This window comes from Suricata suricatta, chromosome 16 (assembly GCF_006229205.1).
Source record: "Suricata suricatta isolate VVHF042 chromosome 16, meerkat_22Aug2017_6uvM2_HiC, whole genome shotgun sequence".
Lineage (NCBI taxonomy): Eukaryota > Metazoa > Chordata > Mammalia > Carnivora > Herpestidae > Suricata > Suricata suricatta.
This window is the reverse complement of record NC_043715.1, coordinates 30,008,670-30,034,373: the sequence shown is the minus strand read 5'-3', so window position 1 is coordinate 30,034,373 and position 25,704 is coordinate 30,008,670. Positions and strand designations below refer to the sequence as shown.

The 25,704-nt window shown below is 43.7% G+C and overlaps 1 protein-coding gene across 2 annotated transcripts in view; it reads right to left on the bottom strand.

Moving 5' to 3' along the window:
• The window catches only part of TOX3 (TOX high mobility group box family member 3), a 106,405-nt gene extending 80,750 nt beyond the window's left edge, over positions 1-25,655 (bottom strand). For both annotated transcript variants that reach the window (XM_029925265.1, XM_029925266.1), the window contains exon 1: positions 25,516-25,655. In XM_029925265.1, the coding sequence (XP_029781125.1) occupies positions 25,516-25,602 (87 nt within the window). In that variant the 5' untranslated portion in view covers positions 25,603-25,655. The remainder of the gene's footprint in view (positions 1-25,515) is intronic.
• Positions 25,656-25,704: the final 49 nt, after the last annotated feature.

The window sequence follows — 25,704 nt, the reverse complement described above, 5'->3', positions numbered from 1 at the left end:
GGGGGGGGGGGGGGGGGGGGGGGGGGGGGGGGGGGGGGGGGAAGCATAGCCCAAAGGCTGGGTTTAAATCCCAGATCTAGCATCTCCTAGCCTATAACCTTGAATGAGTTATTTAATCTCGCCAAGCCTCTATTTCCTCATCTGTAAATTGAGACATTACTAGAACTTGCCTCAGAGTTGCTGAGGATGAATTTATGAATACATGTAACAGTGCTCAGATCCTGGAAATATTCCACAAATATTATTATTCTTCCATGTAGCTACATAAAACCTTTATGTACACCTAATAATGACCGTTATTTTCTCCAAACAATACAGACATTTAATAACTATGTCCTTCACTTACCACTTAAAAATTTTTTAAGTTTATTTTTGAGAGACAGAGAAAGAGCTCACATGCACAAGCAGTTTAGGGGCAAAGAGAGAGGAAAGAGGGAATCCCAAGCAGGCTCCACGCTGTCAGCAGAGCCCAATGTGAGGCTCGATTTCATGAACCGTGAGACCAGGACCTGGGCCCAAACTAAGAGTCGGACACTTCACTGACTGAGCCCCCCACCCACAGGCGCCCCAACCACTTTAAAAATTAAGATTCACAGGCCCTCTTCTCCTAATGAACTGAAGTCTGGGTCTACTTGGGCAGAGGTAGCCAACTCACAGCCCCCAGGCCATATGTAATCCTTAGACTGTTCCAGATTGGTTGCCAAGTTAAAAACTATCACAGAATCAAAATGTGTTCCCCTTAAAAACTCGGGAGCTCAGAAAACACTAGCCTACAATTCCCCAGAGCTACTGTCGGCCAGAGTTGCGACCACTGCCTCCAGAGGGGCCTGTGTCCTCCTGTTCGCTACACACGTAAGAAAGTCAATGGCAGCCAGCTATCATCATCTTGGGGTCTATGATCCGTGGGTTTGTGAGCCCTGTCCTCCTGCAAACTCTAACATCTTCCTGTATATTCTCTGTGCATATGGTGACCAACTGTCCCAGCCTGCCCAAGGCAGAAAGGGCTCCTAGGGCATGGGTCTTTCGTGCTAACACTAGGAAAGTCCCAAGAAACCCAGAACTCAGCCGTCTCCCTCCCCATGCATGTGGTTACTAACCAGATCTATATTGTAGGTGTCTCTCCTGGCATTCCAGTCTCCATTTCCAACTATCATGGGGGAACATTTCCCCTGCAAATCCCACTTTTGCCCCCAAAACACTTTCCTCCATTCACTCATGCATTCCACAAACAATGCCTGACTGCTCCTTCCATGTCAGGCACAATTCTGGGCAAGAGGGATAAAGCAGCAAAGAAAAGAGACAAAGATCTCTGTCCTCACAAGGTTGTGTCCAACATGGAAGAGATAAAATAAATACAGAGTATGTTTTAAGACCAAGTACTTGGAGAAAAATGAAGAAGGGGAAGAGGGTGGTATATAACAGGGGGAGGAAAAAGGCACTCATATAAGGCCTCCCAGAGAAAAGACCCTGAGGAGATGAGGAAGGGAAACATGGAAATATCTAAAGAAGAAGGTCTGGGGCAGACAGAGGTAAATAAAGACCCTGAGGTAGGGGATGTGCCTAGAGTTTCAAGTGATAACAGGGAGGCCGACAGTAGCAAGAGCAAGAAGGAGCCGTGCCTAGAAGAAATGTCATGCCCAAGGACACCATGGCGGTCACCAGGTTAAGACTATGCAAGCCTCCATGTGGACTTTGACTTTGTGAACGAAACACAACCACTGGAGAGCTCTGAAAAGAGGAACAGGAGTGAGAGTAGCTAGCTCAATTACTTTTCTAGAATATTCCTCAACATACAGTTGTCTTTTCTTCGTATCTAAATCAGTTCAAGGAGAGTAGATTCTACCCTTCCTAGAATTTCAGCAGCCTGCCCATCAAAAACAGGAACCACATTTAACATCATAGGGTCCTTCAGCAACAACGAATGACACAGAATGAGGTCGCTGAAATGAAAGACTGACCTCCGCTCCTCCCCTGGGATTTATGTACCGCAGGCTACTATGCAATTTCACCGGAATATTTGTGTTTATGAAGACATTCTGATGAACAATGAACGACAACTTTTTTTTTCCGTTCATGAAATTTTCAACATAAAAGAACCCTGAATTCCTATTTTGAAATCCATTGTGCCATTTTTATTCTGCCTGTATTTTAATATAGCATCAATATTTAACTACTCATTAAATGAAGTGTGACTTTTATAGTGAAAATGTCAGTCTTTGCAGTTCATTAAATTCATTTAAAGTATAGCTGCTTGATATTTTTTTCCCCAGAAGAAGAAAAGGACTATGAATTGAAGGCATAAACTTTAAATTTAAGTATGTGTTTTCTTCAAAATTAACATTCAGGATCTGTAACATTATTCATAAGATTGAGGGACTGTTTGCCTCTTCCTGCATTTTGCTCAGTGACTGTCATCTTTATGGAGTCGAGAGCTGTTTATCACAGTTGGATATGACCAGTGGAATGTCACTGTGGACATTAAGATGTCATAAGCTATTATGAATCTCTGGAATTCTGCATGTAGTATTAAAAAAACATTATCTTGAACTATGGCATCAGAAAAAAATAAACCTAGGAAGATGTGAAATTTAATAACTCGCTGAATGCAATAGGGCCTAAAAGTGGTCTATTTCAGTTTTGTGTTTTTTTTAAATCTGGTAGGACATTAGATTGCCTGAAAGAGAAGGGTATAAGATGGAATTTGCGAAATGAATTCAAATGAATTTTTTAGATGTTTGCAATTTTTTCTCTTCCTAAAATTACTATGATTTACATGTATGCAGCAGTAAATGCAAATGATTTCAAATCACCACGGGTATGTGGGCATGGTCACAAAGTCTCCTAATGAGATTTCAGAAGATGTCGGCATTCACTGAACAAGACATAAAGGGAATGGAGCCTTCCAGGCCCTTCCTCCTCCCACAGAGGGCTAAAGGGGCCTTGGCTCCCGGGACAAGAACAGGACACTGCGTCCTCTCCTTCTCTTCTCCATGTGCTCCCCACCCCACTTCCTGTCTTCCAAACCAGAAACCAAAGCATGACCCTTGATGCCCATTGAGCTACGAAGTACCTGAAAGACAAAACCCAAACTCTGAAACATGGTCGCCCAAGTCCAAATCTGAACCCAACGCTCCTTCCCCAACCCCTTCTCTGAGAAGGCCCACCTCTTCTGCCTTTTCCTGACCCCTTGCCTTGCATGACGCTGCTGGCACACCCACCCCTATGTTCTTCCACTGAGGTAAATTCCCCCCAAACAGTTCCATTAGCAGGAGTGATAAATATAAAAGAAAAATTCCACTTTGTCCTGTCCTAGTTTCAAAAATCGTGGGGTTCTTGGGTGGCTAAATCAGTTGAGTCCAACTTCGGTTCAGGTCACAATCTCATGGTTCGTGAGTTCCAGCCTTGTGTCAGGCTCTGTGCTGACAGCTCAGAGCCTGGAGCCTGCTTCGGATTCTGTGCCTCCCTCTCTTTCTGCTCCTCCCCTGCTCATGCTCTGTCTCACTCTGTCCTTCAAAAATATATAAACATTAAAAAAATTTTTTTAATATAAATAGGAAGAAATCTGATGGGGAAGAACCCCTTTTTTGGGGGGGTTGGTTTTTTAAAAAATAAACTTGCAGGACCTGACTAGGAGTGGTTCTGCTGATCCCACTGCACACACTGTAAATACGGTAGGTGGAGCAGATAAAGTGACTGGAGAATCTGTCTGATGAATGCCGTGGTTGATGGCTGGGGAGGCGCTATCCATAAGTTATGACGTAATACATTCGTGGGATTATTTCTTCCTTTCCTTTCTCTTTTGTTCTTTTCCCTGAAGCCATCTTACTGCCAAAAAAAAAAAAAAAAAAAAGGAAAAACTTATCTGGAGCCCAGAGTACCTACCTAAATAATGAAGACAGTAGAGCACATACAAAATAAAATAATAAATCAAATTCTACTTCAGGCATCGCGGCCACTTGCTAAGAGGCATGCATTCTGCCATCAGTAACTTTATCAGCTACCTAGAAGGGCAAACGCTAATTTGAAATCAGTGGCTACTGTCAAGCATTTATGAATTTATCTCATTGCTTCTTTGCTATCAGAGATAGTAGGGGCAGGAATTACAAAGGCAGAAACCAAAAGGAGGATCTCTTTTCACCCTTTGCTCCTCTATCTCTTCCCCGCCCCCAGAAATCCACTTGAGTCCCAGGGAGTGCAGGTGCCTGAGCATGCGCACACACACCCTAACAACGTTTTCCAGGATTTTTATATTTTACCCACTCCCTTCTCTGTTAGGGATAAGACAGTAATACTGCGATACTACCTACCAGGAAAACCAAAAGGAAGAGAGACTTTAAAAATGTGTAATATGCGGTGCCTGGTTGGTTCAGTCAGTTAAGTGTCCAACTCTTGATTTTGATTCAGGTCATGGTCTCACGGTTTGTGAGTTCGAGTCTGTGAGTTCGAGTCTCGCTGTCAGTGTGGAGCCTGTGGATTGTCTCTCTCCCTCTCTCTCTCTCTGCCCCTGCCCACTCATGCTCTCCCTCTCAAAATAAACACAAAAACTTAAAAACAAATAAATACATAAAAACGTGTACTATAGCTCACTGAAAAATACCCATGAAATTATTTGAACTATTTGTTCCTACCTTTACATAGCAAAAATATTGGGCTACCATCAAGAGATAGATGTTGATTTGTTTTCTTTTAGATCCAGAATTGCCTCTATAGAAACTGCCCATGAGGCTCCAAATAGCTACTTTTTAGAAAAATTTCCTACTACCTCTAAAACATTCTCCAACGTTCCCATTGGCTGAGGCAGTCTCTCCTACTTTTCTGCCTACATTTGTAGTTCCCCAAATTTAATTACCCCAGAACAATTCGGTCACCAAAAACCATCTGAAAGAGTATGGAATTTCCCTCCCCCCATAAATCTATTCATTGAGATTCTACCAAGCCTGGAATGTCTAGGGAAAGATTCAATAATCAGGGGAGAAATGAGTTGCAGAAACTCAAAGAGAACAGAATAGCCAAGGCAGGAGATTACGAAGCCAGGAGATGAGGGCTCACTGAATTAAACATTCTTAAGCAGCCTTACATACATAATGAATTGGTCAATTCTGTCCAATGTTTCTGAAAGAGATTACCCTTCCAACAAGCCAAATGAGTGTTCAAGGATGGCAGCTCGGATGGATTCCCGAACAAAATAAGTGTTAATCACTTTATCTCCTCCAATCTTTTTGTGTGTGTGTGTGAAGAAGAGCAACTTTTCATTTCCATAAAGCCTTGAAAATCGTTGGCTTGGGGGTGTGGGGGCAGCGGGGGGAGGGATGGGGGGATGGGAGCAGGCTGGCAAGAGGATGCGGACAATGAAGTCCCTGAAAAGGGGGATTTCCTGACAATAAAACTCTGATCACAGCCAGAGAGGGGACATTGTTGTCTGTGGGCGCTCCCCCTTTCCTTTGGGAATACCAGGCGTGGTAGAAAGGGAAGGGGTCGTGGTGACAACTGCTTTGGGAAAGATCAACCAGGTAGGTAGGCTTCGCAGTCTACTTACTGCCTGGGAAATGCTGGACCACCACTAATATGTGTTCTTTGGAACCTCTCTTTTCAAACATATTGCTACGGTTTCCTTAAGACATCTTGCCAGCAGTTCAAAAAAAAATGTGTAAAATAATCAGCCTAGGAAAACCTTAGGCAAGAGACAGTGAATATTAGCATAAAAATCTTACTGTTAGTTATATGTTGAAAATGTCCTCCACGCCAGGCAGTGTGAGGCACTGAAGACAGCATGGAACAAAACAGATATGGTCACTCCTCTCTGGAATCCAGCTTAAAGGCCAAAGATCTTTCTTAAACTTCCATGCATGCCACACCACGCACAGTAGCCATTCCATAAATATTTGAGGAAGAAATGAAGAAGAAACTTGCTTAGGGTTCATGTAACTCGAGACTTAAAAAGTTAAATAAAATAAAAAATTAGTAGCAGATAAGCTGGGATTGGCCAAACACAGGAAATAATCAGCCGGAGTGTATCCCCAAATGAAAAGAAACAGGATGAGAAGTTGAAATTCTTGACATCCAGGTCCTATCTGTTATTCTACGACAATCAACACACAGAACTAGTCACCAGCTGGTCATGGGTGTTTTTGTAATTCATCCCAAATAGTTGCGTGGCTGACTTAGTTCAAGCACCTAGGGACACAGGTGGGCCCTTAACCCATTCCCCAGTTTATGGTCCATTATTCCCTCTAATAAACACAGACTTTCTCCTCTTGATGCTCTGTATCACATAGCTTTAAAAATTCAAGACGCTGTTAATAACCCAGAGAGATTCCCAAACAGAAAGCAAGAGAAGGAAAATGAGAGAAGACAGTTGGCAGGTGCCAGGACAGGTGTAGGTTCATATACTTGGTCCTGGAGCCTCCTTCCCTGGATGCTGGCCTTCTTAGCTGTTCAGAGGAACACATAGTGATGGTGGTTCCATTTAGCTCCATTGGGCCCTAGAGAAATAACTTGCTTATATTTAGACAGATGCCCTTTGTAACAAAGGAGTAACTCACCCCAGTTAGCACTCTTTAAATGACAAAACCAGAAAGTTTTCCAAGCTATTCCTCTAGCCCAGTGGTTCTCAAGCAGGGGTGACTGGGGCCCCCAGAGACCACTGGGAATGTCTAGAGACATTTTTGGTTGTTACAGCTGTGGGTGTTATTGGCATCTGGTGGAGGCCAGGGGTGCCACTGAACATACCCCAATCACAGGCAAGCCCCTACAGCAAAGCGCTGAGGCTGAGAAATCTTGTTCAAGTTACAGATTAGGTAAAGGACAGAGGGTCTGCCTGTCAATGCTCAAAGTGAAAAGTCCTCCAAAGAGTTTGGAGGCAAGATTCTTCTTCCAATAGTCTTATGCTCAGCAATCTATCCATATGTTAAGAAATTTACCTAATCTTAGGATAATAACAGTCTCTTATAATAATGATGGTGACTGTAACTAACATTAACGAAGCACTTCGTATGGAGACTTCTAGTCGATATTTAACAGCAATTCTATATTGTAAATACTGTTATGATTCTCCTCGCGGTAAGCATATTTAGTACACACACACGGGGAATACCCTATGCAGGAGGTGGGCTTATAACTCCTCAGAATCTAAACGTGATAGGACGGGACTTTCTCTGTTCGTTCACCACCATTTATCCAGCACCCAGCACAGTAAAATGCCCATTTAAGAAACAAAGACACTCAGAGGCTCAGGAACGTGCTGGAGATCTCAGAGCCAGGAACTGGGTGGTGGAAACTGGTTCAAATCAGGCTTCTGTGCTCGCCAGTCTTCCAACCACTGGATATGCGAAGTCACTGGCATCCAAAGGCCCTCTTGGGCCTAACCCTAGATAAACAAAACCAACCACCACCTAAACAGGAGGGAATAAGGCTGCTTTACAAAGTTACCAAAATAAAATTTTCCACTTTTCAGGAAGCTGACTGAACAAAACAGTGACCACCCCCCCCCCCAAGACAATGGTGCAGTGCATTTGCATTTGCCGTGAGTCACTTGAAAGCAATCTAAAGAGGGCAGCCATTTTTGCAAGAAGTTAACTGCTTCTCTTAATCTGAGCAGGGCTCACAAAGCCCTAGGCAGGCTTCCCCATGACAAGTCATTGGTGCTTCCTCAAAGGACAAATGCCTTGGGTGAGTGCGGAAACTTCTTTGCAACCATTGGGAAGCCAGCTCATGGATCACGGGATGCATGTGTGGACCAGTCAACACTTCACAACTAACTGCTCCAATGGGTCCCAGTGCCAGGCTCATCTTGGCTCGGTCTTAGCAACTTACTCTGCATCTCACTCAATTAAGACAGATGCTGATTGTGGCGCGATGTGAATTTTTTAAATAATAAGAGAGCTCACAGGTTAATTTAAAGGCTCGGGGAGTGTACCGATTTCTCGAGTTTTGTCATTTCAGTAGATCACATTATACCAGGGGAAATATCCTGTAAGAAACAAATTCAAGGAAGTGCTATAAATTGAGAATTATGTTCATCCTTAAAGACCAAAAGAGGAAGTGTTAAGTTTTTTAGCCTGATAATATTGGCACAAGTAGACTTCAGTTTTTTTAAGTGGAAATTTCTCTTGTAGAAAGATAAGCAAAGTATCCTTGACACTATACAAACATATTCATCACACTTACAAGTACTGTAAGTATTTATTCACAACCTGCTTTTCTCCACAGAAGAATCAGGGGTGACTTTTTAAAGTATATTGGTTTCTAAAGGGAGGAGTAATAGTCATAAGAATCAATGCAAAGAAAACAATAAGAGTAAGAAAGCTATAATGCCAAGATGGTCAGAGCACAGAAAAATTATGTGTCACTGTGGTTGGTTACGTGTTGGTTTCACATTGGACTCCAAGCTTCTTAGAAGCTGATACCAAGGAAGAAGTGAGAATGACAAGATTAATAATGCCTGGATAAAAGTAAGTGATTTTCTTTTTCAGTTCTTCCTGATAGAGTAACCTACAATGACTCTGGTAAATTGTCATAAAAATGGACACTCTGATATATAAGAGGCTGTATCTAAACAGAATCCAAATAAAGAGATGCACACAAAACTATTACTCATAATTCCCCTCACTGCAAAGTGAATGTGTCAATTCCATACATGTGAGAGACCCAGCCAAGGCGACAATGCACCATCCGGAGCATTCAGCTCTCAGGCTGCCAGAAGCTTCCCATCAGAGAAGGTTATCTGGATGAATGGAAGCCTTGCATCTTCTTCAGGCCATTCGCTAGACCATTCTCTAGAAGTATTATTATTTCTCACAACAAAGCCTTTAATAAGGACTGAGCAGCAAACTCTAAGACCATAATTTCTGCTATAAGAAACCAAAGGACAAAAATTCTGCGTCAACCATTAACTCTTTATCATCAGAAGAAAATTTCCCAGAGCTGAATTCCAACTACATGGGTTATGTCACATTGGGAAATTTTACTTAAGCAACCATAATTAGGCAAGGAGGTGCAGCCTATCTTCTAAGTGTCTGCTCACTTTAGGTTGAATTGACCTCATTTCCTGAAAATAAACCATCTCTCTTGCCTCCCCACAACTGATACTGTTTTGTCTCTCGCCCTTACTTAAGAATCTTCTAGAGCATTCTCATCTGTTGTCACTCTTCTTGTCTTCTGTTATTACTTCATACTCTTCTTATTAGTCTATCAGAATTCCTTTAACTTAACTTGGGCTTCCCTTGGTTCTGCCTTAAACCTTCCATGAGTGTCTCCCACATAAGCAGGCAGGCTCAAGAAATGTGTAGGGAGGGGAATGGTAACTGTAACCCACCATTATATAACCTGCTTGAGTGCCAGGATCTTCAAAGTGCCTAATTACAAAGGGAAGTCCAGATGATCAAAGCTGTAGATATCACAACTACAGTGTTTTCTAGGAATCGAAGGTTGAGACAAGCCAGAAAAAAAGGAAGCATGTAATACATGATTCTAGCCCAGTGGCAGTTAGCAACCTGTTAAAGCCAAAGCCTGAATTGAAGAGGACATTTGATAAATTAATGAAGACAGAGCAAGGCTATTATGCCACAAAGAAAGTTATTTATTTTGAATAACTGGGCTTTGAGGGACAGAGAAAAATAACCGTTTCAAATTAATATTTCCAAAGCAACTAATATGTCTAGCACTATGCAAAAATATTAAGGCAGGCAATCCTACTTTCTGGTGCTGATCTGTAACCGCTGGGGTGACCTTGAGCAGAACTCTAAAATTTAAGAAAATTTACCAGCTTTTTCCAAGGAATTTCATTTTTCCTTAATGTAGTAACTTTAGTATTAGATATGAAGTGTCCTCAATGTCAAATCAGAGACACTGCAACTTATCCTGTAGGCCAATTCTCTCAATATTATGTGTACTGGGCTAATTTAATTCATATACAACTAGATTTATAAAATGTTAATTTATATGTCATTTATTATGTAATTTTTATACATCATGAGTCATACAAGGTTGCCTTAGGCAACAGTGATATAAATTTAAAAATGAGTAATGTAAACAAATTGAAATAAATAGTAATATCAATGGATGAGTAGAGGTGGCCTAAATGAAGGTGGTTAAGTCTGAGAAAGCACTGCCATGAACAAAGACAAGTGACTGGAAGTGTTTTTAGAAGGAGAATGATAGCTTAGATGGACATCCTTCTGAGGATTAAAGCAGAATTGGGGCATAGATTCAACTGGAGATATGAGAAATCCAGAGCAGGGAGAGTCAGGGAGGACCCCGGGGCTCCAGCAGAGGCTTAAACTAGGACCCATGGAAAAGGGAAGACAGACACAAAAGAGATCATTAGAAGGCAAAATAAAGCCAATATGAAGACTCACTGCACTGAGGGAATGGAAGGGGACAAGTAATCAAAATTAATTTTTTGTACCTAGAAATCATGGGGGCACTGAGAGAAAGGGGAAGAACCCGAAGACGAGCTTTCAAAGTAGAAGGAAAGCAGGTTGCCACAGGGCTCCTTTTGGACTTGAACTGATAGCAGACCATGAAAGGGTTGCCTCCTGCACATAGCTGTCCACCATCTAGGAGGTGAGAGGTACAGATCAAGGTAGAGGTGAAGACTTGAGGCCTTGGGGAAACTGTAAAAAGGAAGGCTGGTTCTTTATACCTTCTTATATCTATGCCCCTTTGTAATGTGATTGTTAAAGCTCCTCTCTGGAAGAAATGGAATCTATTATTTCCTTTCCTCTAGAATCTGGGCTGGCCTTGAGGCTTGCTTTGGGCAGTAGAATGTGGTAGAAGAAACACAGTGACAGGTCTGCATCTGGGCTTGAGGGCCCTAGAGTACCTGTTGGAAAGCTGCCACCAGGTCAGCTCTTGTGTATGCCTCAGCATGTTGAAGGAGAGAGTCCATGCGGGAGAAATGAGGCATCCCAGATAGAGCTAGCCAAGATCCAGAAACAAAGTAAACCTGCAGTTGCCTGCCTACATTGTGGACTTGCAGAATCATGAGGGAAATGTGGCTTTTGTTTGTTTTAAGCCTCAAAGCTTAATTTGTTACACAGCAAAAGATGACTGATGCAAGCATTACCAGAGAGGGAAGAGCTGAAGGCAAAAAACAAGATCCACACACAAAGCGAAAAGAATACAGTGACAAAGGAGTAAGAAACCAAGCTTTGGGAGGATAGCCCCAGTGCCAGGAAGAGGTGGGAGAGTGGACAAGATGACAGAGCAAAAGCAATCAGAAGCATTCAAATAGAGAATATTAGAGAACCAGGGACACCAGAGGTTAGGGAAACAGGGATAGGGTAGGAATAGGGGAGTTCAAGGAGTCATCAGAGAAGTGTAACCCCAGGGCTTAGGGCACTATCTAGCCTAAACAGACACTCCATATGCTTGCACGACAATGAATGGAGTCCAGTATGGCAAGGCAGAGCTTCCTGGGGACAGGGGAAAGATAGTTTGGTAACCAAGAAGGGAAGTAGCGTGCAGGGTGTTGAGGAGAACCTGACTGGGAAAGACATGGAATCCTAGGTAAAGATTTCTTGTTTGGGGAACTGTTGAGAGAGGGATTATAACAAGGGTCCGCAGAGTCAGGCAAATGTGTGAATGAATGCACACGGGCCTTTCTTTCTGACTCTTCGACTCTGAGTGTGGCCAGCAGCCGGCAGCAGCACCATGCCCTGGGAACGTGTGAGCAATGCCAATTCTCAGGCTCACTCCAGACCTGCAGATCTGTATTGTATCCAGATGTCCAGTGGACTTGCACCCAAATAGGTGTAGGAGGCAGCTGTAGGAGGCACCAAGACAAGAACCCAAAGGGTCTTCATGACATCTTGAGAAAGTCGTCCTGTTTTGAATTCCCTTTCAAGCCCTCCTCCCACCCCAGGGAAAATCAAAGACAAAGTTTGTTTGGTGCTTAGGAGTCTTCAACACCTTCCTCACACTTGCAAATCTCCCCTTCAACAAACAGAGGGCAAAGCATTAGGTAAGCAAGGTCTCCAGTGAGCTTTGGGTTATAGTTTTTACTCCCCTTGTGTTTATTTTCAGGATTTTCTTCTAAGGAAGGGAAGTGATAGAATTTCCATTTGGGGTGATCTTCATATCACATTTATCTAAGGGGGAAAATGGAGTTAGACAAAAAATATGAAGCATATCCCTAATATGGATGGAATGAGGTCTTAGCAAAAGGTGTCACGAGGAGGGTGGCCCTCAAGAAGCTAAAGACCGGAAAAGTCCATGGTGAGGGTCAGAAGACATGTGGGCACATCCGAAGGTAGAAAGGAACAAATCAGGGGAGATGGGAGGTGTCTGGAAAGCCAAGAGTACACATCAGGCAGAAAGGGACAAGCACAGTTAGAAGGATTTGTCCCAAGGAACTGCTCTCCCCTGGCTCTGGAAAAATGAATGAACCAGTTTATAGGCAAGTGAGGACAGCAAAGTATCAACGTTCCCCATGAACTGAAAGATCAGAGTTGCCTTCCAAGAGTGAGGGTAGGGCTGGCTGGACCACCACTAGACAAGTTCTAGACTGTCCATTGTGGAGAAGGTCCAAGAGAATCAACAGATAAACAAAATAATGACACAGCAAAGGCCCAAGTATTCTCCGATGCATTCATCATGTTCAGAGACCCTCAAGTTGAGAAATGCCACATCCTGAAGGCCAATTCAACATGCACAGCAAAAGGGAAGGGGGCCAAGGGGGTTAGTGGTGCCAAGGACAGGGGACACGTCCTGGCAGCCAAGCCTGCAGAACAGTCAAGGGCTAATAAGGATGGGCCAGTGGAGGAAATGAGGAAAGAGCTTAAAGAACTTCATGTTTCTAGAGAAGAAGGTCCAGTGGATGCAGGGATGTGAGGAGTTGGAGGTAAGCTGGGTTTGATCAAAAAAGAAAAGTTCTCATTTAAAAAAAAAAAACTAGTTTAAAAATGTTGACTGAAGATTGAGCTGGACTCAAAACTTGTGTTACCACCAATCAGGACTTGAGAAATGATGGTTTAAATTCAAGAGGTATTTCAAAAAAAGAGGAGAAATTTGGGCCTGAAGTCCAGGTAATCAGTTAAAGTCAGGACATACACAGTTTCTGCAAAGATGAATATAAATCACTGGGTATTTTTAAGCAGCCCCAAATAAAACCCCCCAGATGAAGGCCTGAAAGGCCACCTTCTCACAGTGCATCGCTGAAAAGTGGCCTCCAAAGAGCAAATGAAAACTAAAATATTGAATAAGGTTTATGAACGTGGAGTGCTGTAATTGGTTTGCGAAAACCTCAAACATGAAAGTATCCAAGAAGGGTTTCTTGGACCTTGTCCATCATCCGCTCCCATGCACCTGCTAAAACATATAGATTGTTCCTGCCTATCCACTCATCCCCTTCTTCCACAGCAGTAGAGTGTATAGCTGGAATACTGCAAACCACGATATAGACCACACTTCCTGGATACGTTAAAGTCGCAGATGTGGCCATGTGTTACAGTCCTGGCCAGTGAGAAATAAGCAAGTGTTACGTGGCAGGGCCTGGCAACCTCCCTTTTCCCTTGACCATTTCCCTCCTGTTTGGACCAGGGATGATGACTAGACTTCTAGCCTGAAGGGTCAAGGGTTACAAGAAAGTTGGAGAAAGCTTGGCCCCAAGTTGTCTGCAAAGCTCCAGGGAGAGCTCTAGACTACTTATCTCTAGAGTTCATTTGAGAAAAGAGACGAACATCTACCTCACATATGCCATTGCTACCCAAGTTATTTTTTCTGTCGGCCAACCCTAAGTAACATAGTCTTTTTTGCCTTTTATCAAAGTCTCCCCATCCTCAACCATTTGACCTTTCCTGACCAGCCTCAATACTTGGATTGAAAACAGTCAAATTCCCCTTCTCTCGACTCCTCTTCTCTTATTCTTGCCTGAGCAAGATTCACTCCCTCATCCCTACACCCATCGCTGGGTTCCCTGACAGAAGTGCGTGAAGTACAGGAAATCCAAAAATTGAAATAAAATTTAAACTTAAAAACATCTAACAGGGATCATCATTACAACCACAGGCCAGCTCCTTAAGAACTGAACAACTGACTTGTCACCATTGCATTCTCATTGCCTCCAAGTATCTGGCACACAGTAGGTCCAACATGGGCTTATTCAAAGATTAAACTGGAACAAGATCTACTCAGCAACATTCTTACTCATCTCTAGTTCACTCCTTATTGGATTTTCTTCTATCTGAGAAGCACTGTTCTAGATGCCAGGCATCGTGGTCATCAAATGTCCCTACCTTCAAGTTTTGCATACTAGTAGAAAGAAGTAAACTGAAAATACATAAGTAAATGAATAAACAAAAAATTCAAATGGGGGGGTGCCTGGATGGCTCAGTTGGCTAAGCATCTGACTCTGAATTTTGGCTCAGGTCAGGATTGCACAGTTTGCAGAATCAAAAACCACATCAAAACCCACACCAGGCTCCGTGGTGGCAGCACAGAGCCTGCTTGGGATTCTCTCTCTCTCTTCCTCTCTCTGTCCCTCCCCCACTCATGCTCTCTCTCTCAAAATAAATAACTTAAAAAATTTTTCAAATAGGGATACAGGCTATGAATAGAGTAATGAGACAGTGACTGGAGGAATGGAGGGTGGGTAGAGATTTGAAATATTCAGGTATTTTTAAATGTTCAGGCCATGCTCCTGTGGTAAGACACACAAAGTCAAGAGGAAGGGGTAAGGGTAAGAAGCTAAGGAGAAACGGGCAGGAAAGGATCTTGGGCTTATCAGTCAACTCCTCCATCCATTCCTCCTACACATTCTCATCTCCCTTTCTCCCTTCTTCCTTCCTTCCCTCATGTTCTGTGCCTGTCTTTATCTCTCTTCCTCCCTCCCCCACTATGTACACACACAAACCCACAAACTGGTGCGTGTGCATGCACACACACGGAAACACATCCATATACGCACATGCAAATGTACATATCCACCCACACATCCACGCACACATACTTTACTAGTATCTGCTGCATAAAACCTCAGATCTTTCACTGCACATGCTGGTGTCTCCACACCTGCGTCTCCCACCAAAAGAAAAACTTCTACATGAATGCAAACTCATCTCTGTACATGGTCCCATGGGACCATCCTGCACAGGCCTCCAGGGCAACCTTTCCAAGGGTGTTCTGCTCATGTGGAAGCCTCCTGCCCTCTCCTGACCAATATCCCATTTTTCCTACTTGTCCATTCTAAGCCTGACAGCCTCTGTGAGCTCTTGAACTTGACCACGCCACCCCTCAGAAACCATTGCTCCTGTCCCGTCTGTTTCTGGAGCACTTTTACCTACTTGAGTGTCTCCCTTAGGTACACATATATTCCCCTCTCTCCCTCTCTCTCTCTCTCTCTCTCTCTCTCTCTCTCTCTCTCTCTCTCTCTCTCACACACACACACACACACACATACACACACACACACACACATGCATGCACACACACACACATTTCATGACCACTCATGTGTACACACCTGCTCCGCTATCAAACTAGAGGTTTCCGGAAGGTGGACCAGATCTAATGTCAGCTCCTAACAAGAAGCACATTCTTAATAAGTAGTACTTAAGAAATGATAGTTATTAGATCTCCTATATAATTATTATATCTCCTATCTCTTCAATAAGCACAGGCTATTTCTGGTTTCCACAAAGAATAACAACAAGCATAGACAACACGTCCTCAGACATCTTCAAAATTGGCAGGCTTTATTTCATTTAGCATTTAAGCAGACTTTTTCTCCGACCCCCCAACACTGCCGCTCCTGGTGAGGCCAGCACTTTGCTCTCCCTCTGCAGAAGCACCCTTCCAGCCCACCAGCTCGCGTGGTTTCCATGGGGACAGCAGTACCCACCCCTGCTCCTGAGATGGGTGTGTGGCCCTGGGCCTGGACGGAGGAGCCAAGTCTGTCCAACAATCCAGAGAAGTTTCCGAAACAAGGAGGAAGGCGACTCTGTCCCTCGCAGGGAGGCTGAGCTGTGCAGATGTGCCTTGTAGCTCCTGCTGGACACCCTCCCACCACCGGCATGGACGGGGACAGGGAAGCAGAGCTGATGGGAGCAGGCCAAATGTAAGGAAGTGTTGGTAACAGCCCTTGAAACTCCGGGCCCAGCTGTGCCGGAGACAAAACTCTCTATCCCTCTTCCACTTAATTCAGTTAAAGGATGTTTGCCCATTTGCAATCAAAAGAATTTTCGCTAATACAGCAGTTTTACCTGCTTTTCCATTAAACATTTTGTATTGGAATTTATATAAAAGCCAAATAATAAAGGTTGAGTTTCTCATTAAAGACACACAGACATAAAGACATAGCAAGACAGAGCTATGGAGTATGCTTAAGTGTCCAATATTCCTAATAAAGTTTAACCCATCCTTTTTTTCTCCCAAGAAAATCAAGTTACAACCCATCATTAATACTTCAGAAAAGTTTTCTAGTTGGTCAGCATTAGGGACTTCTCTTTCCTGTACCAAGATGATTTTAAAAGAAATGTAAGGGCAGCTGGGTGGCTCAGGCAGTTAAGTGTCTGACTTCAGCATAGGTCCTGATTTCATAGTTCGTGAGTTCAAGCCCCACGTCCGGCTCTGTGCTGACAGCTCAGAGCCTGGTGCCTGCTTTGGATTCTGTGTCTTGATCTCTCTCTCTCTCTCTCTCTCTCTCTCTGTCCCTCCCCTGCTTGTGCTCTGTCTCTTTCTCACACTCTCTCAAAAATAAACAAACATTTAAAAAATAAGTAAATAAGAGAAAATGTAAAACTTGTTATTACTCTCCAGTACATCAATTCCCTTGCTCATTACAAATTGGATGGAAAACTGCTGCAAATTTTCACAGTATGATACAGTCACTGACATCACCTCAATTTGAAATATTCAAAAAACTCACCTCCATCACCACATTTAATAGAATTCTTCCATATAACCAAGTCAGTTAATGTAGAAAAGGCCACATTCACCTTCCAACATTTGGAACAGAAAGACCCAGCTTAAAATGTATCTCCTCCAAAAGAAGGAATCCATATCATTCGAATATGTATTTAGAATGAAATTCAAATACTTCTTGGTATCGGCCAGTTTGTTTAACGTCTGGATTATCGAGACATTCAAATTATTCTTTTATAAACGAAGTCAGATCAAATTAAGATTAAAGACAGAATGTTAGTCTTACAAAAAGGGCCGTTTTCCAAACGCTGATATACTTTACACATGCATAGGACATATTTAAGAGAACATGACCTCCCTGAGGAAGGGATTAAGGATACACATCCAGGAACCAAAGAAAAATAAAATAACGTAAGACAAAGGGTGAAGATAAAACCGATCAGAAGCTCATGCAGGCCTTGAGTACCTGCCTCTACTTTTATTTTAAACAGGGCTTGGGGTGTGTTTTGTTTAAGAGTTCAACCAACCTTCAAAACATTTTATTTATAAACATACTTAGCAAAAATCCTGTCCTTCCTTATTAAGCACAATCAAAACAGATTCTCCAAGACACTTACGACCTCACTCACACATCATAAAATGCAACTTGAAATTGCACCTCTCACATAAAGAAGAAAAAGCACAATGTTTTCATTCGTAACTGGCTTATGCGGTTTTAAATTGCGTTATTTATTATAAATTTTGGATCATCCCCCCCCCTTATTAACAACTATTTTAAAACGTTTCTTTCCAAACAACTCTTTAAGATAGAAATGACAGACCATCACGCACGCATGCGCACCTGCACGCACAAACGCATGCGCACACAGACGCATGTTCGCACAGATGCACGCACACATACTCCTTTTTGATACCACCATCATGGTACAGCGGGATTTTCAAGTTTTCTGAGTTCCACACATTACTCCCGGAAACACTGCCTGGCTCCCTGGGGAGGGGCGTCTGCAAACATCAGACCAACGAAACCTCAAACCAAGGAGATGCCCTAGCAAGGTCTCCCCTCTCTAGGAGTCACTTTCATTTCTATCGCTCCATTGCACACAGGAGCACTCCCACTTGGGTCCCTTGGCCCTCCTGAGCTCGCTCTTGAATTGCAGGGCATTGGTGCCAAGTGCCTACTTGATGTCTCTGTGGGTCTATTCCACCAAAATATCCAACATCAGCTTTATCTTTCCTTCGAAACCAGATTCCCCTCTGACCTCTGTGCTTCTGCTCAAGGTCCTACCCATTTGTCCAGGGCCCAAGTTCAAACACTGAGTCACCTCTGCCTCCTCTCTCTCCCTTCTAAGTGACAGAGATGCTCTGTTCAGTGCCCTCCTCTCCTTCCCATCTATGTTCACATCACTTTAGCTTAAAGCCTCACACACCTTTATCTCAACTGGGCAGTGGCTGCCTCCCTGGTACCCCTACCTCTTGGAAGGCCCTACTGTGATCTAGTCAAAAGGTCAGATCCATCTTCACAAGGTACAACTCCAACCACACCACTGGCCCATTCTGAAGTTCAAATATGCTCTGTAGTAGAGCCAGTTGTCTTTCCAGTGGCCACCTTCTTTTGTAGTAGAGTATAAAAGATCATCTATGTTGACATGGGATTGATCTAAGCTGATCACGGCAATCTCGTTCTTTTTTGTTAATGACTGGCTCAGGGTGGGCATGTCATCTATTTCTCATCAATAACAAGAGTCCAGTGGAACTGTTCCCAGGAAAGTGATTCCTTCTTATTAAGAGAGGTATGGCAGAACTTTTGCTATCACTCCCATTGCCACCACTACCTTGCTTCCCGTTTTACATGCTATCATGGGAGGATGTGATGTCTGGAGCAACAGCAGCCAACCTGCGACCCTGAGGAGACTGCTAAAACTTCAGGAATGGCAGAATAAGAAAAAAAGAGGGTTCTTGAAGACATGATTGCCTTCATCCAAAATAGCCCGAGGCTGCCAACTAACGACTTCTGTGTAAGTAAACGAATGTTCTTATGCTATATGCCACCGTTTGTTGGGGGTTCCGTTACCTGCACCCCAACGCATTATGACAACTCTTATAAAGAGCAATCTCCTTACCTCACCACTGGAAGGCCCTCTGTGCTGTGCACCATCAGCATTATGCAGGAGCCCCAGCCTAAACCCCGGGATTCAGAATCTCTAGGGCTAAGTCCAAGAGTCTGTGTTATAAAAAGCTCTCCAGGTGATTCTCGTGCATGCTGAAGCTTGAGAAATGCTGCTTCTAATATGATCACAAATTACTTTTTTTTCCATTCACCTACTACCCTACATACCATAAGGAATATTTCTCCAGGGACGGCAACCTCACTTCACTAGGGTTTGAGCATCACATTTGTTGCCTGTTTAACTTCATCTCTTCTTGAAGTTTTCAAACTCGAAGCCTCCTGGGACTTGAGAGGAATACCAAGGGCGCAATATGAGGAAGTCAGAGTGGAGAGGGACATGTGCCCTGCAAGGGAATAGGCCCAGGATTGGCATATTTATCATTTCTTAAAAGAAAGGAAGGAAGGAAGGAAGGAAGAAGGGAGGAAAGGAAGGAAGGAAGGAGGGAGGGAAGGAAGGAGGGAGGGAAGGAAGGAGGGAGGGAAGAAGGAAGAGATGAAGGGAGGGAGGAACGACTGAAAATCCAGATTTATATGCAAAGGCTTTTAGATACAGACAACTATTGAATTTTTTAAAATATCAGTACAAATGAGATAAAGCAAGTCCTCGAGTGGATTCCACATCCCCCTGACAGTTTGTGATCCAAAACAGATAGTCTTACAATAGCTATGCATATTTTGAATGTCATGGCCACATACCCTCATTGACTTTATCTAAAACAAGGAAAATTAATTTTCTTTGGCTTACATGTATCAGTCTCTACTGAGCTCAGGGTTTTCATCAATATTCCACTGTTTGGGGTGTCAAAATGGTAAGTTTAGGAACATTTAATTAGTGTCAGCTGGACTATTTTATCCATTAGTCACCAAAGACTGGTCACCTAGAAGTACTTGCTTCTCAGGGGCACACAAAAATGTTTAAGACACGAAAAGAGGGAAAAAATTAACTGGCCACACAACAGACACGCACACACTACAAAATTAAAACTAACAAATGCTGACAAAATGCAAACTAAGTCAACTAATCAGCATCAACTCAGATATGGTACATTAATACATCATAGAACAATAGTGTAGGATATGGATGCAGCATTTTCACATCCACTGTGATGTGGAGGGGAGCCAGATTTACAGGGCTTAGGACATGCCAAGGTCCTGAAAAGGTCCTGAGTGTCCATCTAGAACCAACCATCTGTCGTAAGTCTTGTCTACTTTATAGCAATCACAAATGTCTTTACCCAGTTTGACTGCCCCTCTGGGCTCCTTAATCCAAAGGAAGCTCCCTAGCCTAAAGCAAAGTTTTTGACCATGGCTGTAGGTTGGAATCACCTAGAGAGATTTAAAAAGACTGCTGCCTGATTCCCATCCCCAAAGATTCTTATTGAGCTGATCTGAGGGAGGGCTGAGCTGGAGTAGCTCCCACCCACCAGCTATGACTAGAGTACAGTCAAGACTAAACTCCCACTGTTTTAGAAGCATTCTGAGAACCATTCTCTGCAATAGTAATCTCTTCAGTTTTACCATCTTATTAACTAGATTTTCCTTCTACCGCCAAGTCTTAGAACAAAGGAAGATCCTGGTACCAACAGGTGCTCTGATTCTCTAGAGCAGGGGCCAGCAAACTGCTTCTGTAAAGGGACAGACACTAAGTGTTACAACTACTCAACCTGGAGCAATCAAGCAGCCATAGACAGTATGGAAACAAATGAGTGGGGCCGCATTCCGATAAAACTTTATTTATGGACACAAATGTAAATGTCATGTCATTTTCAGTCATGAAGTATTATACTTCTTTTGGTTTTTCTGCCATTTAAAAACAGAAAAACCATTCTTGACTCACAAACCAAACAAGAACAGGCAGTGGACCAGAGGTGACATATGGGCCACCATTTGCCAGCCTCTGATCTAGAACTATTCCATTGACTTGAGAACCAAAATTAATGAATGAGACAATTCAAATTATCCAATTAGAAGTACACTGAAAGTGGTTAGATTCTACTTCTTGTACTTACTCAACCGAATTGTCCACATGGTCAGACGGGAGAGTGGAACGGTCCACACTGTCCACGTAGTTGACCATAAACCATAAATGACTTATTAAATATTGACTTTTGAACCTCATCTGCATATGAGTTTACCTAAGACAAAAACTGCGTAGAAGCAGTACACAAGCCACAAGCATGTTTTAAGGGTCCCACGTACAGATTTCAATAATGTGTGAATTTGCTGCCAACATTTAAAATTCAGGATATCTCACATAAAACTCAGATTATCATTCTCTTAGAAAAAGAACTGCAAAATGTGGAGATACTGGGCCCAAATGTTGGCATGGCAACAATCCACACATGCTGAACAAGACTGCCCCTTTAAATGGGGCATGTTCTCCACTTGACCACAAACCCTATCTTCTTGTAGGTTAAACTGGCCATCCTGAGGGGCATTTAGAGTTTACGACGCCTTGTCCAAGGTCCTTAGAAAAACCTAAACATTTCTTTCACAACGTGGCTTCCATGTCTGGTTTGAAGACCTCACATGGAAATCTCTCAACCTGGGGCAGGGGTGCGGGGGAGAGGGGAAAACGGGTGATGGGCATTGAGGAAGGCATCTGTTGGGATGAGCACTGGGTGTTGTATAAAAGCAATGAATCACAGGAATCTACCCCCCAAAACCAAGAGCACACTGTACACACTATATGTTGACCAACTTGACAATAAATTACATATTTTTTTAAAAATCTCTCAACCTGCTCTCAAAATTCAACACCCCCATACAGCGGGCCCTAAAATGAAATCATTAGTTCTCATGCAGTGCAAATTATCAGCTTAAGAAGAGCTGCAGTCAAATCCTCCTCTCAGTGTATTCTCAATGTGAACCGTAGTCTTGAAGAAGATACACAAATGACAAATTACTCTTCATGCTAGCCAAGGTAGAGGCCAGCCCAAGGAAGGGTAGTGAAAGCACTCACATCAGAACGTCTTAACTAAGCAGAATGATCAATAACACATATAGTAATTAGAAAGCAAGGTTTGGGATTGATGCTGTAAAAACAACAAAAGACTATTCTGCATAGGATAAGAAGTCAATAGCCAGATTTTGAAAAGGGAGGGGTGGTTAAAAAAAATAAAAAGCCACCTAAGAATATGCAGAAAAAGCTACGAAATCCTGAGTTTGATCCATTTCATTATCAACCTACTGTGTGATTTCACCTTGCGCACACCCACTTTAAATATAATAGTTTTTATTTCTGGATGGCAGACTTCTGATGACATGCTAATTGATATATTGCATACTGTCTTCTTACTGGCAAAAAGAAAAACTGAACCCAGGAAAGAAAAATTCCAGATATATAGACAATGGGTCGCTAATTTGCTTGAGTAACAGAAGGCCCCTCCCCCTTTTAAAAAATATGTGTCAGTTTCATTTGTTAGCCACATCAGAAAAAGAAATGTTCAAACAGTAGATTTTCCACTTGAAATTAAAATGGAAATTAGCCCTTAGAAAACAGAGATGACTGTAAGTTTATACATCAGTGGCTGGTTCATGAATTATTAACTGATTTTAATGATCCTGGCTATATTTTATTTGAAGTTATTCTCCTACTTGCAAGGACTTTTGAACCTTCAAAACTCTTTCATCCATTCTCCGTAGACAGTACACTTTCTGAGCGCTGACATTTAAACAGGGTCCATATACTCACAGAATGTAAAGATAATATACACACATATAATTTATACAAAGGACTCTGGTCGTTTGTTAACGACAGAAATGAATGAACCCCTATTATTCACGGTTTGTAAATAAATTTAAAGATAAGCGCTAACTTTTCACTTGTTAAGCCTGGAGCAAAGGGTTCTGTATTTCTTCTAAAGTTTCCCAGATGGTCGTTAAAAACAAGAAAGGGCAGAAACACACTTTCTTTGGAACCCATCATTTCCCATCCAGAATGATAATGCATGACATCAAAAGTTAAGTTTAAAAGATTAATAATCGCAGGTATTTCCAAGTGAGATAAATATAGGTCTCTGAAAGCTAGTTTCTACATTTTCAATACAGATCTACATTGACTAGCACCACTTCAGACGCGCAAGTTAGTGTGAAACAAAACGCTGTTCGAGACCCATAAAGTTAATACAACGTCTATTACTACTTTATCCCTATAAATTATAGGGAATAAAACTGGGTTTTTCACTGCTGAAATTAAGAGTAGGAAAAATAAAGTATTGGGGCTCCAGTTAAAGATTATTGTATTTTTATCTGCAAGGAATTAAATGCAAACATCCCTTAAAATAAGTACAGTTTGATTTCTACCAATACAAAGCGCTGTGTCTTAACTTTTGCAAATTGGGTACACACAGCACTTATGACCACCAGATTGCTGATTTACTCAGAAAGCAAGTTATTTCAGGCAAAAAGCTGCATTAAGAAAATATGATAGCACACCAACTTGCATCCTCACTTCTTAAGTTGAACAAGCATCTCAATAAATAACGTAGATTTTCAAGCTTTCTATGCCCTCCCTTGAATTAAATGCTCTGAGTTTAAATGGACTCAAAATAGCTTTTCTAAAAAAAAAAAAAAAAAAAAAGACACACACACAAAACACCCACAATTTCCTCTGGTCCCTTGAAGTACCCTTGGGATCTCAGTGAACAGAGAGATTTGCCACGCATTGCAGTGACTGGATTAGTACAAAAGGTTTCTATTTTGGTGTCATTCGAGTGTTGCTGATCTTAAATCACAGAAAGAAGTAGTTACATTAAGCAAGGTAATGGCTTCCAAAAATCAGAGCATGCCCAGTTATCCAAGGCGTGCATACACAGGCTAAGTTGTAAGGAGATAAATAACACCCCTCCGGAACAATTAGGTGGGTTCTCAGAAACACGACATACTTAATTAGGCTGCCTAAGTCCCTCACTGAGCATACAAGGGGGAGTTTTTAAAGCATTTAATAACCTGAGTAAATCCAACATCAGAGGACAGAAACTAAAATCTTAACCCTGGCTACCGCGATAGGCCTTTTTTTTTTTTTTTTTTTTTTTTTTTTTTTGCTTCCCGTTCAATGCTCAACGTACCACTCTTGGAATTTTGAGAGCATGAACGCCCCCCACCCCCACCCCAGCACCACCAAAGGGTTAAGGGACACTGAATAATGTCCCTTCGTTCTATACTCGCGGGGAGGCCCGCGGTGCCAGGCGCGGGGCTGGACGACGGGGACACAAGGGTGAGGCAGAGAGACCCCAATGGTCTTTCACTAACTTCAGCACTGGAGTTGGGAACGGAGTATAAACAAATAGAAAGTAACAGGAGCCAGCATCAGCCACGGGGCACAGCAAACTGTTCCTCACTCCAGAGACAATTCCTTCTCTTCCTGTTATTTATTCATTAGTTTTGTATAGCACCTTTCTTTCAGCGGCTCTTTATTTCCTCTGTTATCCCAGCAATCATAAACAAACTACGATTTGAAAGAATGGGGGAGGGAGGGGGAGGGAGGAGTAGGGGGAAGGAGAAAGAAAACCCACATTCTAAAGGCACAGGCCATCCAGAGCACTGGTTTTTCTCCGAACATCCAGTTCGGAGGGTGATGTTTCCTCCAAGCTTGGCCCTGGGGGCTTCAGGAAAGACCGAGAAGGGGAGACCGCGCCGCCCTGGCCCAAGGGCTGTGACTCCCGCACCGACTCGCCGGTCCGAGCTGCGCCAGCTGCCCTTCGGAGACCCACCTTCGCCCACCTGAAACGCTCGGTCCTCGAAGTTGGTTCGAGGGCGGGCGAGAGGGTGACCCAGGGCGTGCTGTGGAGGTCTCCGCGCCTGATCTCCCCGAAATGCAAAACTTACCCCTCCCCCAAAAATGAAAGATGAGAAGCCACTTGCGCTAACCGGGGAGGAGCCCGGCACCTCCGTTCCGCGGTCCAAAGCGCCCCGGCGAGAGGGCAGCAAAGGCCACCTGCGGGGGTCCCAACACTCCGCCGGCCCCCCACACCTCTGCTCAATCCAGGGCACGCTCAAAAGTTTGTTCCTTTCCTTCCCCGAGCTGCCCCGGGTCCGGCTCTCGAGCGCGCGGGGAAGGTAAGAGGGGCTGGGAGGCGCGGTGGGGGCGGCGAGATCACTGACTCCTGCGTTGCCCACCCCCCAACTCCGGGGAGCTGCTACCGTGTTTACTAACAACAACAAAGAATCACAAGCTTGCGCCCCCCCCCCTTCAGTCCTTGGGCCGCTCTTGGCTTCTCCGGGAGAGGCAAAGGAGAGTCCGCGGGGTTGCAGGGGGGCTAGGGAGAGAGAGAGCGGAGTGCCGGCAGAGGGACAAAAAGGAGGGTGGGAAAGGGGCAGAAAGAGTAGTAGAGAGAGAGAGTTGGACAGAGACGAGGGCGCAAAGGGAAAGGAGTGGAGAGGGGAGAGAAAAGTGCAGCAGGCGGGGAGCTGAGCGCGGGTTGCGCCCGGGATGGGGAGGTGGCCCCCGCCCCGCCGCCCCCCGGCTCCGGCCCCGGCGCGGTCACCTTGCTGTAGCCGTAGTACCCCAGACACTGCGCGAAGTCCAGGCCGGCGGGGTCCCCGGCCGCCGCGGGGTAGAACCTCACATCCATGCCGGAGCCGGGCCCGGGGCCGGGGGGCCGGGGCTAGGGCTCGCCGGGGCCGGTGCCCGCCTCCTCGAAGCCGCTAGATCCACCGTCGGGGGCGCCCGGCCG